Genomic DNA, 18412 nt, shown 5'->3' with positions numbered 1-18412 from the left:
ATCCATAACCGAAGTGTTATTAGCGCCATGCTCTAGCCACAGAGGACTGAGCCACAGAGGACCACAGAAGGAGGGGAGGGGAGGAAGGAGGGGAGGAAAAAGGGGAGGGGAGGAAGGAGGGGGTGTGGGTGGTGTGGTTGCAATGGCTCCAACATGGCTCCAATGTGTGTGTTTGTAGTGGAGTTCACAGGTCAAAGGTCAAGAGGCTGGGGGGTGAGGCAAAGGCTGGCAGAGGTGATTGATAAGCTGTCTGATGAGAGGGGTGAAGATCTAATGACACTGCCTAACCTCTGGGTTTCTCTGAAGATTGATGTCCAGCTACCGATTGGACATGATTGACAGTGTGGGGGTATGAAAGGCGAGACACATGGGCTTTTATCGCATGCTGCTGTGATGAAACTGACTGCTCACATAGCTAGCCACCATATGCCTGTGCACATACTGCCTAGTTTCCTTTTTTTTATTATTATGGGAAAGTTGATTTTTATTGTGATTTTACTGTCTTCAATATATCTGTTTCTTTTGCAACAGCCTAGGCCAGAGAAATGTATTCATATGTAAGGCCAACTGAGGTGTCATTGTATCACTGGTAATCAATGATGCATTTGATTCTATTCAACACATTCTCACAGGCAGATTTAAGTTTAAAGTCATTTCAGTATGAAAACTACCACTATCATGAAATGTGATTGACAGCCAGTGTCGATATGTGCCTCCTGTTCCTGTGTGTTGTGTCCTGAAGGAGGCCGGGGGAGGCATGGCCTGGTGAGTGATCACCACCTTGTGGTTTGTTTTGGTATTGATTACTACTCATACTGTATTTTCCTTTCTGGGACAAATATACACACTTTTAATTCAGATTATTTTATAATTTAGACAATTATCTTTTGTTCTTTATTATTTTCCCCCGATTTATTTTTTCCTTTAATTTTAAGAGAAACTGAAAAACAATATTTTAACCAAATATCAGGTGATCATAAAAACATGGGCCCAGATTGAAGCACTTGCAAAGGTTTGTTTTGGGTACCTGTTTTTTCAATAGAGAAAAAAGACAAGAAAGTAAAAATGATTTATTATTTACACTTTGCACTTTCATATTCCTTCTCGCAACATCTATTTACACTGTAGGCCTTCTTTGTTTTATTCCATTTGTAAAAAACAAACAAAATAAAAACAAATACATAGTATATATTTTTACAAATGCTGAGTGAATCTAGCAGTTGAATGAAATTCATTGGAAAGTAAAGAGGGAGTAAATGTGAGGGGAGGAAGGAGGGAGTAAATGTGAGGGGAGGAAGGAGGGAGTAAATGTGAGGGGAGGAAGGAGGGAGTAAATGTGAGGGGAGGAAGGAGGGAGGGAGTAAATGTAAAGAAAGGAAGGAGGGAGTAAATGTGAGGGGAGGAAGGAGGGAGGGAGTAAATGTAAAGAAAGGAAGGAGGGAGTAAATGTGAGGGGAGGAAGGAGGGAGGGAGTAAATGTAAAGAAAGGAAGGAGGGAGTAAATGTGAGGGGAGGAAGGAGGGAGTAAATGTGAGGGGAGGAAGGAGGGAGTAAGTGTGAGGGGAGGAAGGAGGGAGGGAGTAAATGTAAAGAAAGGAAGGAGGGAGTAAATGTGAGGGGAGGAAGGAGGGAGTAAATGTGAGGGGAGGAAGGAGGGAGGGAGTAAATGTGAGGGGAGGAAGGAGGGAGGGAGTAAATGTGAGGGGAGGAAGGAGGGAAGGAGTAAATGTGAGGGGAGGAAGGAGGGAGGGAGTAAATGTGAGGGGAGGAAGGAGGGAGGGAGTAAATGTGAGGGGAGGAAGGGAACACTTTTCAGCCCAACCCAAGATCATGTAGACGTGGATGAAACTGACTGAAACGTACTCTTGGAGGTTTTGTAATAGATAAAGCTTTAACTTGCCTCGAAAGTGATGCCCAACATTTCATTATTCGAATAGAAATGACAATAGAAGACAAGCTACTAAGGGGGATGGGTACTTTGGAAGAGTATAATACAGTGCTGATGTAACTGGGACAATTGAACAAGTTTTACTGTCCATGAGAGTAATTGACAAGTAGCTACACTCTAAACGATGTTGGAATATCATATCAGAGTGGGACAAGCAACGCTCATTGTCACAATTTCTATGGTGAGAGCTCAGAAAGACCAGTACAATACTGGCCTGGCCAGACTGTGGTTCTGCAACAAACAGTGCTACATTGTTACCGTGCCAAGACAATGACAAGTAGGCCAAAACAAATAGATTACAGATTGGCACTCAAACTAGGGGAAAAAACTGGGCAAATTATTAATTAAATTACGACAACAATGAAACATCATTGTGATGCTTCACAAAGGTGGGGACTAATGGTAATAGACAAAAAAAAAAAAATATTTTTACTTTTACAAAAAGTATATTTTCTTTTAAAATCAAAGTTGGATAGTTAATTATTTTAGAAAGTGTATAATACCCACTTAACGATTGATCTTTTCACACAAATGATTATCCTCCAGTCATGTGTGAACAGTTAATGAACGCCTGCCTGTGTTGTGTGTGACCTCCCCCCATCCCCGAGACTGATAGACAGCAGCACACACAACCAGTCATTTGTATGTAAATTGCTCTTTTCTTCCTGCATATTTCCGCCTGTTTAAGGCCTTGAGAGTAAAAATACCTCACAAAAACGAAAAAACTATAAATGAATTGCTGTGGAATAGGGAAACAAATCCACCCTTTGCTAGGGGGAACTGGAAAACACAGCAAGGACCACATGGAGTATGATACAGACCTTTCTCCTTCATTTATTGGTTGCAAACATGGGTACTTGAGCTACAATGGCACCTTTCAAGATTGCCTTTTGTCATTTCACGATCAAGAGCATGTGTGGACACTGTATTTATAGCGTTTCCCAAAACTGTCCAAATATTAATTTAAATAGTGAAGTCAAGAGCACTTGATTACAGGCTAAGAATGCAGCCAGAGGGGTAGGTTTTCCTTTGGAATGTGCAGTCATAGGAGCTTGAGGGGCCCAGTCCCCTGGAGGTCTATGTTCAAGAAAATCAACACAACGCTACCTTTGTGTCAATGCACATATGAAAGGTCTTCTATGGGAATCCACACTGACTAAGCATATAGTGTCCAGCTAAAACATTTAAGATCTAATAACATTAACAATCTTATGAACATGAATGGTTATTCGTTGAGTCTTTGAAATCTCATGACCATTGTTATTGGATATATATAGTGGTATGGCATGGGTATGAATCGTATTCTAAAGCAGGTAGCGCTCATACAAATATTATCCATGATGACAGATCCATTAGAAGGGCCTCCGCAGATTAATGTAATTAGGATAGACTGAAAGTCACAAATGTAGACATCCTAAGCACAAGTTTACCCAAATAAGCAAGGGCATCTGTGACAATCTTGCTCACTGTCTGTCATTTTACAGTATGGTTTATACCCCACCCCTAGAACGTAAACATGCTGTTTTTTGCGGTAAAGTGAGCAATCAGTATACCATAGTAGTGGGTGAAACTTTGCAAGAGAACACTTTAACACAAAGTGCACTGCAATATATGCCTTTATTTGCTTTTCATGGACTATATCTATCATGATGGTTGTAACACAATGAATTGAATAAGCACATTGACATTGAGCTAGACAGTGGTCCTCTGTGGCTCAGTTGGTAGAGCATGGTGCTAACAACGCTTAGGTTGTGGGTTTGATTCCTGCTGGGACAATATATAGATACTGAAATGTATGCACTCACTGCAATGTAAGTTGCCTTGGATAAAAACATCAGCTAAATGGCATGTATGATATGAAGCCTAGGAATATCACTTTCCTAGACAGTTCATAATATATGCCATTTAGCTGACACTTTCATCCAAAGCCACTTAAATTGCAGTGATTGCATATATTCTTCAGTATATATATGGTCCCAGCAGGAATCGAACCCACAACCTAAGCGTTGTTTTAGCTATGCTCTACCAACTGAGCTATCGACTACCACCTGTCTAAATGGCATATGAATCCCAGGCCTAGGAAGATCATTTTATTCGATAGTTCCCTGTCCTAATGGCATATATGATCGGAAACCCTGGCCGAGGAAGATCATTTTCCTAGATAGTTCCCTGTCTAAATGGCATACATGATCTGAAACCCAGGCCTAGGAACATGATTTTCCCCTGTCTGATACCATCGAGTAGACAACGCTGCTTCAGTCTCTTATTCGCATGACAAGTCATCTCAGACTTCAGTCACATGCCTTCGCCATTGTCCAATCCTCAGCCTCCTTCAGACCCAAGTGCGTCGCGACAAGAGGAAGATAAAAAACAACCCAAAACCCTCAACAATATTATTAAACACCACTCACAACGAACGCAGAAGATACACGTCCAACTCTCTATCCTGTAAGTGATCAAAGATAACATATAAAAACAGTTTTTGGCGATGTTTTAGAGCTCACTAGAACGGTTATGGACGAGTTGGCAGAAGCGTGCCGTTCCACCTCGCCTCTTCGTTCGACGGGTTGGGTTGAATTTCCGGGGTCCGTAGCTGGTTGACGTGTGTTGTGTTGTGTTGTGCACACGGCACCGTGCTGGTGTTCTCCTAGTGCAGAGTGCACACATTCAGTTTTGTGGCGCTCTCTTTTGATAGTAAAGTAGTGGGAGCTCCATGCCCACATCTAGCGGGTGGCTGTTCAGAAAGCTAGAAACCCACCCCCACCCCACTCCCACATGTGTAGTATTTTGGGACCGTCTGCTTGCTTATTATCATTACCGCCCTCACTCGACCGTGTGATGGCCTGCGACTCGAACCAGCGAAATGTCGCACGTCGAGATAAAACGAGGACGAATCCTCTCGTTTCAAGAGAGCTAACACGACTTTAGCCAGAGCGGTCATCCTTGGCTTTGAGAAAGCAAAAAAAAAGGGGGGGGGGCAGTTTTTCTGGTGTGCTAGTCGTACAATGCCACATGCTAGCTAAACGTTAGCATAGTATCTAAACATCGAGGAGTGTGGGTTATCACGGCTGTGCTGCCTGCGGTCAAAGACACGACGGAGCGGAGGAGCAGCCAAATGGTCAACAGTGACCAACAGTGTCCATTTCATTGATTGCTCATTATTCCATTTCAGATGATGACGGTGAGCTGGGGATGGGTAGCCGCCCGCATAGTGTTGTGTCTGACCCTGTGCTGGCCATGCTCTGGTGCCGAGGTAACTGATCCAGAATGCAGCCCTGTCACTGGGAGTGAGCTGCTGAAAGCTGTGGACACCCAGATGGCGGAGCAGACGCATCGACAGCACCTGGAGGCTCTGTTCAACCGGTATGTAGTTAGTCCCTTTCCCCTTCCTTCCACTTGTGTTTGATATCATCATTTACACACACACACACACACACCTACTGTATGTAACACACCTGTACTATGATATGAGGATAATGTGAGTCATTTTGGTGTAATAATTAGGTACGGCGAGAATGGCACCATCTCTCTGTCTGGCCTGAAGCGTCTGCTGCAAAGCGTGGGGCTGGACCGGATCCGGAATGTGGTGGTCAAACACCACGACCAACCCCACGACCAACCACCACGACCAACCCCGGGAGTGGAGCGGCATGGGCACATACACCACCGCCACCACCATCCACATGACCACAACAGCACGCACCGCCAAAAGCAGTCCCGTTCCGAGCCCATTGAGACCAGAAAGGCTCTCGAGGTCCCCATGGAAGAGGACCCCCACCCAGGGAAGAAGGTGGAGAAGTCAGACGTCCACCATAATCTCTACGTGAAGAAGACCACCACCACCGCGGCTCAAGAGATGAGCACCGGCCCGACGTTCACTACCAATATGGTGGTGAAGTCGGAGGAGAGACGCAGTCGGCGCGATGCAGATGGTGACGTGTCCCAGGACGGGGTGCCTGCCGCTAGTCCAACACTTATGGGTGTAACGGGAGAAGCCACTACCAGACAGGTCAATACCCTGCCACCGAAGGTCAGCCAGGGGGGCTCCGATGACGAGAACCTAGACAGTCATGACCATGACCACGACCACGTCGATGGTCAGGACAGCCTCCACAATCAGAGCCAAGACTACGAACAGGAGAAAGCAGAGGTAGGATTTGGCATGGAACCTCAGAGGTGTTTGATGTTTAAAAGTTAATCTTGCTAATAGTTTGTATTTGTATCCCTGATATACCACTCTTACCAGCAGTGTTGGGGGTAAAGGGTTACAAAAGGAAAGCATTACGGTAATATACAGTGCCTTCCATAAGTATTAGAAAGAGGAAGCATTTTGGTTTCTTTTAGCTCTATTCTCCAACAGTTCAGTTTTGAATTTAAACAATTACTATGGGGCCAAAGTAGACATTCTCAGCTTCACTAACCAGAAACTCATTTCAAGTCAATTTTCAAATACTACTGGTTCCATGAAATAGGAGGACTATGTTTAAAAAGGATTGGTTTCACCATTTGGAAATGACAATCTGAAAAAAGAAAATGTTGAATTAAAGCTGGGAATCTCTACTTTAACCCTAGTAAGAAGACAAAATGCTTCCTGTTTCCAATACTTATGGAGGGCAATGTTTTACTTGTATAAGTAACAGAGTAATGTAACAAGTTACTGTGTTCAGTTTTCAAGTAACGCGCCAGTTACTTCTTAAAGTTAAATCTCTCGGTGTGTTGTATATATATTATTTAAAAGCCTTGTTTCCTGCTAACGGAATTCGGAGCTGAATGGAATTCATGCTGTAACTGGTTTCCTGTTGTCGTAAAGTCTAAAATCAAAGAAAGGTGGCAGGTGTGTTGTAAAAATGCATTAAATTAAAAGGCATAACATCAAAGGGATTACTTATCATCAAAGACACAAGTCAAACTCAAATCACATCAAATAATGGCGAAAAGTACGAAAGAAAAATCCCCACCTTCGCTCATCTGATACAGGTAGGCAGATACAGGTTCAGCCTCTGTGCTAAATGGACAGCGTAAAAAAAAAAGAAGTAATATTACTGTGCATGCAAAGTAATATTATCACGTAACAAAATTACTTTTGTTGAATGTAATACTTTTTCAAGCCACAAATTCCAACACTGGGAACCAGTATTTCCCCTTATGATTGACATTGTCCTCTGTAAATCTCGTATTTAGATATGGTATACGTCATGGTCCCCATATCTTTCTTTTTTGTACATTTATTTACCAGATTCATTTTCATATTGTGTATTTATACTACTGTAAAAAATATTTTAGTAGCCCGGCCTTTAACCACCGAGTGCACCCAATTAAGACAGGCGGTTATCCTGTTACCCCCGCTGCTGTTGCCAAACCTGCGATATGACAGAGCTGAAATATTGACCATAGCCTACTGAGAACAAATATCCACTGACATTATAGAAACATTATTATCCTACCAGAAATCGGCAAGACAAGATTAATCTTGGGTAGATACGGCAAATTATTGTTTCCATACAAGGCTGCCGTAAACGATCTGTCAGACTGTTGAATAAATACTGGTAATGTCGCTCGTAATCAAATGCGTCGCTTTAATCGTCTGCTAATATCAACAGAGAATACATACTATAAAACAATGGATTTTGACCAGGTGTTTATCGGAGGGGTACTTATTTGCTCCAAAGTCATTAGTGGCATGGCTGTTATTGGAAACAGATGTTTATTGGAAGTTCAATGTTAAGTTAATTTGTATATCTTATTTTTGCTGCTGTCATGTATTTCAGTGTTTGAATGCCTCCAGTATCCTGTCCTCCCATGGGATGCCTAGGGAGATGGTCCTCTCTCTCAGTGACTTCAGCTACCTGTGCCCTGCCCTTCTCAACCAGATCGATACCAAATCATGCATACGGCATGGCAATGGTCACCTGCCTGGACAGAAAGGTAGGGCTATAACTGCTTTCACAGAAAGTGTATTTGTCTTTAAACAAATAATAAACGGATCTTTTAATTTGGTTTAAACTCATAATAATACAGGGCTCCAGACTCACTTTTTACATTAATGGCACTGATGGCAGTAACTTTTTCAGTTAAGGGCACCAGCACATAATTTGGTCGCACACACACACACACACGGGTGACCTTATTTATTTATTTATAGATATATATGCTATGCTATATTTGCTATTTAGTCACAGCACATGCAAATAACTACTTAAGCAGGAATAAGGTGCAACAAAGGTTTTTTTATTGTCATTACTAAATACACTTTGCTGTTATTATGAACTTTGAGGGTCTCATGCTTGAATGTAGTAGCTGCAGCTGTAAATGATGTGTTGCCTGCAACAGTTGGATTGTTTGCAGTAAACACAGTACATGTGCTTCATGTCTTTATCATACCTTAGCCAAGTGTATTCTTTCAGCCATTTGGGGCTAAAGGTATAGCACTAGGCCTTTCTAGCTGCAGCTGGCTGTGGCTGCTCTACCACTGGCTCGGAATCTGTTGCTACGGTGTTATTACGGGCTCGGGAGGCACGGGTGGAATGGGCTCTGGAGGCCTGAAGTTCATTTTCCAATGCTTGCTATGCTAGCTTCCTTTTCACACAGAAATGTGGAAAATGTTGTTATAGTTACAAGGGGAGAGGGAGGGAGAGAGGACTTAGTCACACACACACACACACACACACACACACACATGCAGAGACAGAGAAACAAATTCGCTGATATAGTATATGTAGGATGATAAAATAAAGTACGCAAAATTGTTGTACTGTTTGACCAAATCGTGTTTTGGGGATATACTTTATTTTTATTTTTTATTAAATTAGCCCCGGCTGCCTTCACTTAATTTATAGCTTCCAGGAAGAAATGCCATAAAATAATAACTGAATCTAATTTCATTGTCCAATCGGAAAACACATGATTGTCAATCAAATGACCATTAAGCAATTCATACCAATCCAACTTTGAAAGGTGCAGAGACGTCTAACTCACGTTGCTTGTATTCAACTTTTTCAAACTCATTATATTTTTTAAACTGTTCAAACATGCACATTTTGACATGGAGGTCTATGGAAACCAAAAGTTGCCATTTTTGAACCACTGCTGCTCTTGCAACTTTTTGAACTATTAAGATTTTTGTAAATCCAAAAACTGTGATCTGATTAACATGGTGGAATGTTTATTTAGGCCAACATTCTGTCAGCTCCTTTGTTACTGTAACTGCCATGGAACTTTCAGGTCTCTTTAAATAAAAACAGCAAACAGCATAATATACACTCTAATTGTAATAGATAGGCTCTAGTGTATCTCAATTACACAGACATTGAAGTTGTTAATACTGTGTTAGAGAGAAGATCTCAGCATACTGTGTGAGAATTTTATTTGTATTTATTTATATATATATATATATATATATATATATATATATATATATATATATATATATACACACACACACACACACACACACACACCAACATGATATGTACATGTGTTTATAGATACAGGGGGACATTTCTCAATTAAAATTAGACTTCATGTGTTACAAAGTGGAGCAAGAGTGTCTGCAATTATCTTGGGTTTTTGGGATTAGTCTTGGCTCATGGTACCCAAATGACGCGCCTCCCCGTCTCGGCCAGGCAGCTGCACTTCGCTTTGGTCCGAGTTAATTCTTAGAAATCCAAGCGAGGTCCAACCCCTCATAGAGCTCTACAGCAGGAGCCCAGCCTCCCTCCACACAGGTCAAATAACAAACCCCAGCCTCCCTCCACACAGGTCAAATAACAAACCCCAGCCTCCCTCCACACAGGTCAAATAACAAACCCCAGCCTCCCTCCACACAGGTCAAATAACAAAGCCCATGGAGTTGCAAATGGCCAAAATGCACACAGATCAAATAGTCATGTAAAATGTATTCCAATAGATAACATTTTGCCCTGTTCTAGTTGATGGATTATAACTGTATAGCCTATTGCATGACATGTGTTTCTAATGGACTGCATTGTGTCCTGGTTAATTCATGGATTATAATAATAAATAATATTATTGTATTTTTCTAGTTTTATCTATCAAAATGTAAAGAGTTATTGGAATGATTTAGTGTAGAAACTGTAGCATGTATTCAATGTGTAATTCACAGGGTGTTTTCCCCCCTCTTCCAGATCACAATCATCATAATCATCGCCACCACAGTCATCATAATCATGACCATCATAACCATGATCATGGCCACGATGATGACCAAATGAATGAAAACAACAAAAGTTCTTCTATTCAAGCAGGTAAGCGAATGTTATTTGTTTCCTTGATCAGACTCAAATGCTAAATGTTATTTATTTCCAGTATTATTTGCTCTGTCGTGTTCCACCCCTGCTGCCTAATTTATTGATTTCCATATGCTTTTACCATTGTGTTACAGCAAAGCTCCACTATATTTACATGTTATAGTTGTCTAGCACTAGTATTGAAAGTGGTCATTTTAACATGCATTCATTTTGTATTTTTAGATTCTCAATTTCTGTCAGAATCGTCATATTTACAAAGATGTCCATAAGCAAATTCAACTCTGATTCTTTGCCAACCGTAATGTTAAATTTGTTTAGTTTTTTATAGTTTACAAATAAATGCTCGATTCTGTTTTAAACATACTAAATACATACTATAAGTAAAGACTTATTTCCTGACTGTTGACTGATGCGTGAGTAGCTGCCTCCCTGTTGACAGTGCAGCCGTAGTGATTGACAGGAGGAGGGTTGACTGAACATCAGAGGTCCCTTCCTATTGGCTGGGCAGTCAAAATTGTGTCATGAAAACAAGTGACGCATATGGCCGAAAACAGAAGTAGTGGAGTATCGCTATCTTTATGGTACATTTATACTTTGTAAACCTCCTAAACAACATATGTTTGCGTGTGCACATGCATGCATCTGCGTCTTTGCATTTCAGCATGGATCGGTGGCTTTGTGTCCATCACCATCATCAGCCTGCTGTCCCTGCTGGGCGTGGTGCTGATCCCCCTCATGAACCGCGTCTTCTTCAAGTTCCTGCTCAGTTTCCTGGTGGCGCTGGCCGTGGGCACACTGAGCGGAGACGCATTCCTTCACCTCATACCCCACGTGAGTGACAGGAGTGTTGTTGTTTATGGAAATGGGATGAAAACACATAGAATGTTGGAATAGTAAAGAGAGCTCGTCAGTCTGACAGGACAATTAATGTTATTAGGGATGCTGGTTTTGGTTCATTTTGATTTGGACTAACTGAACATTTTGTGTGTGTGTGTGTGTGTGTGTTCCGAAACACACCACAGCACAAGTTGTCTCTGAATGCAATGGCAAGTTCAATTCTAAGATGATTAGCCTATGCATTTTTACTATTGTGTGACAAGATGTTGGTGCCACCAAATTAAAAAGTGGGGGGAAGAGCCTAGTGTGGAGCCCTGCTGCTGGACATGGCACATAAAGAGCAGTAGGCCTAATCAATGCAAAAACAAGCTCTGCGTTTGAGAGGATCAGCCTCAGCAAGGCAATGCGCAGATTCACTGATATTGATCACACAATCTTTGCTTATTTCTTTACCGAAGGTGATTCGCTGTGCATTGGTCAAACCAAACGCCCCTCTCAAACGTTAAGATTCACTGACTATCTTGAGATTGGTCGTATTTTCCTCTGTTAGTTTGTGGGTGCAAAAGCTTTCTTCTCCCGTGGAAACTTTGCATTCGGTCTTGCTTGAATCCACATAAGTAGCCCCTTTTTCTGCCGATAGCAAGCGCTTGCCTGTTTGCATCAAATAAGGGCCAGATTGGAGAAAGTTTGACGGGCAGAGATGAGGGGTTGTCATGACTTTTTATGACAATTGACCATGGTATTAATTTTCCACCAATAACAACATCGCAACGAGAACGTTTTACAATTCTGCTAATGTCATGCATGCTTTTGATTGGACCAAGCAAATAACACCTCTCCAAAAACTCTTGTCCATTTAGTCAGATTTTAGATAAAGAGATGATTTTGTCTTGTCTCGATCAATAAAAATGATTCTCTTTAGTTATAGTTTTTTCTGCGTCTATTTAGACAGTTATCGTCTCATTTTTTGCCACAGAAAAATAGGTGTTTGATGAATATTTTCGCCATTCATTTTTTAACAAAATTAACACTGATTAAACATTAATCATTCACATCACTAAATGTTATTGAGCTGTGTTTTTGTCAATGCCTCCACAAAATAAAATACAGGTTGTCTCTGTGTCAGCATCAAGGTAGCTACTAACTTGTGAGGTATTCCTCTCCTCTTCGCACCAAACAGTCTCTAGGAGGCCACCATCATCATCAGCATTTGCTAAACGAGACCTCGATGCCCGACTTCCATGAGGAAGAGGAAGAGGAGGATAACCTGGACGCGGTGTGGAAGGGGCTAACGGCTCTGGGTGGAGTCTACATCATGTTCCTGATAGAACACTTCCTCACCCTAGGCAAGATGTACAAGGACAAGAAACAAAAGGTTAAGGCTCAGCAGGGGACATACATTGTTGAAGGTTTTTTTTAATCTATATTAATCTGCATTTACCTGTGTGTCTGCTGTTTGTTTTATGTTCCGTGAGTTATCAGTACAGTTGAGCTTTAATCTCACTGCTTATCCGTATTGTCAAAACAGATCCAAAAGAAATCAGATCGGAATGATGACAAGGTGGATCCTGAGAAACTGCCTACTCTGGAGGAAAATGACCTCAAGCCAATTGAAGGTAAATCTGAAGATATTGACTGATGTAATGAGATTTGGAAAATAGTGGGCTAGTTTGCCTTCGGGAACCAGCAGACACTTTGATTCTGTAGCTGGAGCTTCATCCACTGCTTTATGATATAGTTAGCAACATAACAGTTAGCTACGTTTAGTGTACGATGGAACTATTAACCCTGTGTGTCGTCAGGATCAAACCCAGACAATGCTTTACAGCTTTGTTATGTACTTTACAAGAATATGACAAACAAATGGAAGAAATGAACCCAGTGTTTGGTCCTCCTGTCTTAACCCCAGACATGGAGACAAACGGCGGCAGCGCCTTTGGCGACCACCCGTCAAGCCTCCACCACGGGAGCGCGGAGGAGGAGGAGGTGATGCTGGCGCCCGCCGTCATCACCGCACCCGAAGGCTACGCCGGGGCCTCCGCCGCCTACACAGCCGAGGACTGTGAGAACAAGTGCCACTCGCACTTCCACGACACTGTGGGCCAGCCAGACCACCTCCACCACCACCACCACGACTACCACCACATCCTGCACCACCACCATTCCCAGAACCACCACCCTCACAGCCACTCCCACTCCTACTCGGAGCAGCACTTCCAGCAGGCCGGCGTGGCCACCCTGGCCTGGATGGTCATCATGGGCGACGGCCTGCACAACTTCAGCGACGGCCTGGCCATCGGTACGTTCACGTTAGGTTCAGTCATGTTTGATATTTGTTTTGTAACAGTGATGTTAGTCATGTAACAGTCAGGACTATTTATGACCATCTAGAAGATGAATAGATTCAGTCCTAAGATGGTGATTGGATGTTTGTTATGACTCCTACAGGGGCGGCATTTACTGAAGGGCTGTCCAGTGGTCTTAGTACCTCAGTCGCTGTATTCTGCCATGAGCTGCCTCACGAGCTGGGTAAGGTTAAATGTCCCGCAGAATGCTTACACGTAAGCCTCGAGTCAGTGGTGAATTGCTGTTTTTTTTGTTTTTTCTTCTTTTTGCTCTGTACTCCAAAAGTTTGAATTTGAAATCAAACGATTACTGTGAGGTTAAAGTGTAGACAAAGCCTCTTTAAAGGAAGCCGGTTCACTCCACCACCGGCGCTGATTTTAAATCAGAAGACCAAACCAGACTTTTTTTTTTAAACAGGTCGCCTAAAACTCCACTCATACCTCAACCTTTCGGTTTTTCAGATCATTGAAGTGTGTAGAAACATTTTGTGCGCTCATTTGTTTGTTAAAAACAGTTGTAGTGGCTTAAAACACTTTATTTGGCTTCGTCCTAGCCTTCCCAGCCTCCGGCTCTAGGCTTGCTTATGCGTTCCTAGGGAAATGACGCAAGAAATGGTGATTTCACCATTCAAAAATTACAACACATTTTATACATAGTCCCCCTGTCTTTAGAGCACCAAACGTGGGACAGATTCATATAATGTCAAAATTAAGCACTCATGTTTAGTATTTGGTCGACAGTCCTTTGCATGCAATAAGTCTGCGACCCATTGACCACAACAGACACTTGATTTGTTCTCTTGTGATGCTCTGCCAGGCCCGTACTGCAGCCATCTTCAGTTGTTTGTTTTTAGGTCTTTTTGCCTAAAATCAGAACATTTAAATGCATGTTCAATTGGGTTTAGTTGAGTTATGGCAGTACGTTTTGAGTCATTGTCGTACTGTATGATGAAGCGCCATCCAATGAATTTGGAGCCATTTGCTTGTACTCGAGCAGGCAAGATGTTTCTGTACACAGACAAGATGTTTCTGCTGTCATCAGTAGTTAGATCATCAAGTAAGACAAGTTAGCCAGTTCTAGTGGTAGCTGTACATGCCCTAACATTAACACCCCCAACCATTTTTTTACAGATGAGGTGGTATGCTCTAAATCTTGGGCAGATCCTTTTTTCTCCAAACTTTCCACTTGGAATCACTCTGGTACATGATAATATTCATATTATCTGTCCACAATACCTTTTCCAGACATTTGCAGGCTTTTTAGGTACTTTAACACAAACTGTAACCTGACCATCCTTTTTGAGGATAACTAGTGGTTTGCACCTTGCAGTGAAGCCTCTGTAGTTTGGCTGATGACGTATTCTGCAGATGGTAGTCTCTGACATAATCAAGCCTACCTCCTGGAGAGTGTTCCTGATCTGTGGGACAGCTGTTGTTGTTTCTTAATTATGGTGAGCATGTTTCGGTCATCCACTTGATGATACAACTAAGATTCTTAGAAGATAAAAGTTAGCCTTTTACCAAATAAAGAGTCCAAAACCCTGAGTGCAGTTCCAATTGTTTAATACCAAGATGCATCAGCTGAATACACAACTCTCTTAATGTACTCTCATGAAAACCCCGCCTGCCCCCCCATGACCCCGCCCCAAGCAATAAGACTCTTGAAGGACACGTACAATATAATTAACAGAACACGGTGTGTTTGTCTGAACAGCTGCCAGTGTCCACCAGTGAAACTGTACTCCCCAATGTTATCTCGTTATCTCGAATTTTCCGTAGAACCTTGAGAAAACTTAACACAGTTCACACAGTTTCTATACAACCTATCACACTGTAGGAGTCTTCCTTGGTCTAACAGACCGTTTGCGATTGCTGAGCGATTTTTTTTCTTCTTTTTTTATTGATGTTCCAAACTAATAAAGGCTTCCTTGAATTTCATTAACACCTCTTTGGTCCTCATGTTGACAGACACCAATAGCAGACTCCAAAGGTAAACACACAGCCTATAGTCAAGACTAGACATTGACACCTCTCTTATGACTGCACAAATGATGTGACGGAACACGACTGACTCACCAGAAACACCTGTCAAGCCAATTGTCCCTGTCCGTGAAATATGGGGATCAAATTAAAGCTAAGAATCTCTACTCTAACCTTAGTGTAATTGTTTGATTTAAATTCCTAACTTTTGGAGTATAGAGCCAAAAGAAGGAAAAATGCTTCACTGTCCCATTACTTACATAGGGCACTAAGTAAGATGATTCCTCTCCTTTTTTTGTGACCTTTTATGCTAATTTGACAAAATGATAATGATATTGGACCCTCAAGCCTCTGTTTGTCATTGTACCTCTGGGGGATATCCACGTTTTTATGTTTTTACCTGTCAACAGCGTGCTTTGAAAAACTCATCCCAGAACAACTGACTCAGATGTGTCAAGTGACAGACATTATGACTCGTCTGTGGATGTTAACTCTCCTCCCCTCACAGGTGACTTTGCTGTGCTGCTGAAAGCCGGGATGACAGTGCGTCAGGCCATTCTCTATAACGTGCTGTCAGCCATGATGGCATACCTTGGCATGATAACGGGCATCCTCATCGGCCACTACGCTGACAACATCTCCATGTGGATATTTGCCCTCACCGCAGGGCTCTTCATGTACGTCGCTCTGGTGGACATGGTGAGTCGCATGATACCGAGACTGTTTACTCATAGTCACTTGACAGGTGTAGTAAAGAAGCCATTATAGTCAACATTGTAAACAATACAGAGTGGTTGAGAGGGGTGTTTCCAGAGTGCATTGTGCTGGCCAACTCCCAAGGTATATAGAGTTTGTTGATGGCCTTTCAGCAGCAGCTGTTGTGTTGGTACAGCAGGCCTTGTACAAAGTACCCATCCCATTAAGTAAATTCACTGGCATTTTTGTTTCTCTTGTTGAGACCTTGTTGATGGCCTTCAAAACCATATGGCCTCTTCACACACACACACACACACACACACACACTGAGAGTAGGAGCAGCAAGGGAATGAAGCTGTCACAGACAGACACCATCTATACAGCCCAAGTGATGCAAAAAGAAGCCAAGTGTGTCCTCTAGTGGCCATTAAAATACACACCAAGTCTACAAAGATACTACAACTGGGATATTATTATTATGTTTTTGAACAAGACCTTACATGAAGAAGTTGGCCAATCTGTTTGAATCTTTGTGAATTCAAAGCTGCCTTTTCCAGATGAATACATTGCTTCTGGTTTCCCAGTCTTAGATAAATTCTCATCCTCGATTAAAAAGCATTTTTAATGGGGAATCCCCATAGAAAGTGTGATTTAGTCCAGGACTTGGTTCATTATATGTCTGGAAAACCACCCTTTTCATTTTCAATGTGTGTTTTCTGTTTCCCAGGTCCCAGAGATGCTTCACAACGATGCAGGGGACCACGGCTTCAGCCACTGTGGCTTCTTCCTTCTCCAGAACGCAGGCATCCTGTTGGGTTTCTGCATCATGCTGCTCATTGCCATCTTTGAACACAAAATCAAGCTGGACATTGACCTCTAGTACCAAAGGGCTATCAGTCATTGTCTCAAAGCACCCCTGTGTGTGCATTTCTATTTCTAGTTCAGAAATAGTCTGATGTTGCCTGAACTGAGTCCTGAAAAGAGTCAAGAGAGCAGCGAGCTGATTTTATAAATCATCATTCTCTGATGAAGAACAAATGTTGAACATGATTGGTTGATTTAGAATGGAAAGCAAAATGTGAAAATAAACGTGCTCACACAGGGTTCCTTGGGGACAAGCAGTGCTACAGTAGGAACACTCCTAACTCACAGGACCAAGCGCCATGTGTCTCTCCTTCTCCAGTCAGCCATTATTGTATCCTCCTCTGTAGTCTCCAACATTGATTCTGTCCTGTAGTCCAGTACCTTCCCATCAGTAGATAAGATATTGATTAATGTGAACAAAACAAACAAATATTCCGTTAAAAGTTGTTACGTTTTAAATCTGTCAGATTCTTTCCTCAGTGTGTTTCATACTTATGTCCGGTCAAGATGGAGGACCACGTTTTTTGTTTACGAGATGATTGTAAGACCAAGCTTTATTTGTGGACATAAAAGTACAAAGGCCAATATTTTTTCAGATCAGTGTTGTCTGTTCCATTACCCTCATAGGGAACCCTTAGTTGTGAATGAATTGTAATTATCTTTGATTTGAAAGGAAATTGCAATCAATGTTTAAAGGGTGCACCCCTATCTATAGCCATTGATTCTTGAGTATTAATTATAAATGCCTCACTTGCTTAGTTGAACTGTTAACCATCAGAATCCCAAATATATGCGTTTTACTTCTTGTATACCTTCTATAGCTGCAAAAATGTCATTTTGATCTCAAGGATAGCTGGTCCTTGCATCCATAGCTCCATCTAAGAATTTGAGCTGTTACATTTCTCCAGCCCTGTCCCGGTGGCGGGGAAACTGCATTGTTTCCTTTTAAAGGGACACATTACTAACATTTGAAATTGTGTTGAGAATTTCCTCTGCATGAACGTATTCTATTGGGGACAGAAGCCTCCAGATCCCTTTTACTGTTACATTTAGTTGATTTAACCCATGTCAGTGGGGTTCTCAGTCGCCTTATCAATTGTGATGTCCTGTGGAACTGGATACATTAACTATGAGAAGTTGTAATTTGGAACCTTTTCTGTAGGCTGTATTCAGGGTGAGGAAATTCACCACACATTTTTACCTGATTGCTCCTGTATTCACAAAGTGGTAGTAGTGGTAACCACTTCTAAAAACCATACAATGAATGTATATGATGTCTAAATATTATGTTCAGAATGAAGTCACTCAAAGTGGTATTTTATTAAGTTATTGTGCCAATGTCTTGTCTTGCTGTATTTAAAAAGATAGCCCGGCCTTGGTGACAGCATTTATGTTTTCATCTGTTGCACACGTGGTACATTTAAGCGGTACATCATAAAGGGAACTACTTTGTATGCTATCATTTGACTTGTGTA

At 41.9% G+C, this 18412-nt stretch overlaps 1 protein-coding gene across 2 annotated transcripts; it reads left to right on the top strand.

Moving 5' to 3' along the window:
- Nucleotides 1-3875: 3875 nt before the first annotated feature.
- slc39a6 (solute carrier family 39 member 6) lies at nucleotides 3876-18394 on the top strand. Of its 2 annotated transcripts, XM_083671007.1 has the most exons (12): nucleotides 3876-4396; nucleotides 5121-5311; nucleotides 5453-6098; nucleotides 7717-7873; nucleotides 10093-10212; nucleotides 10877-11046; nucleotides 12233-12427; nucleotides 12581-12668; nucleotides 12962-13351; nucleotides 13501-13581; nucleotides 15886-16076; nucleotides 16801-18394. In XM_083671007.1, the coding sequence occupies exons 2-12, from the start codon at nucleotides 5121-5123 to the stop codon at nucleotides 16951-16953; spliced, it is 2382 nt and encodes a 793-aa protein (XP_083527133.1). In that variant the 5' UTR covers nucleotides 3876-4396; the 3' UTR covers nucleotides 16954-18394. The 2 variants fall into 2 exon arrangements, with proteins under 2 accessions (XP_083527133.1, XP_083527132.1); XM_083671006.1 differs by lacking the exon at nucleotides 3876-4396 and having other exon boundaries at nucleotides 4409-5311.
- The last annotated feature ends 18 nt before the right edge of the window (nucleotides 18395-18412 follow it).

The sequence above is a fragment of the Argentina silus genome (genome assembly GCF_951799395.1).
Source record: "Argentina silus genome assembly, chromosome: 1".
Lineage (NCBI taxonomy): Eukaryota > Metazoa > Chordata > Actinopteri > Argentiniformes > Argentinidae > Argentina > Argentina silus.
This window is presented reverse-complemented; position numbering and strand designations above follow the sequence as displayed.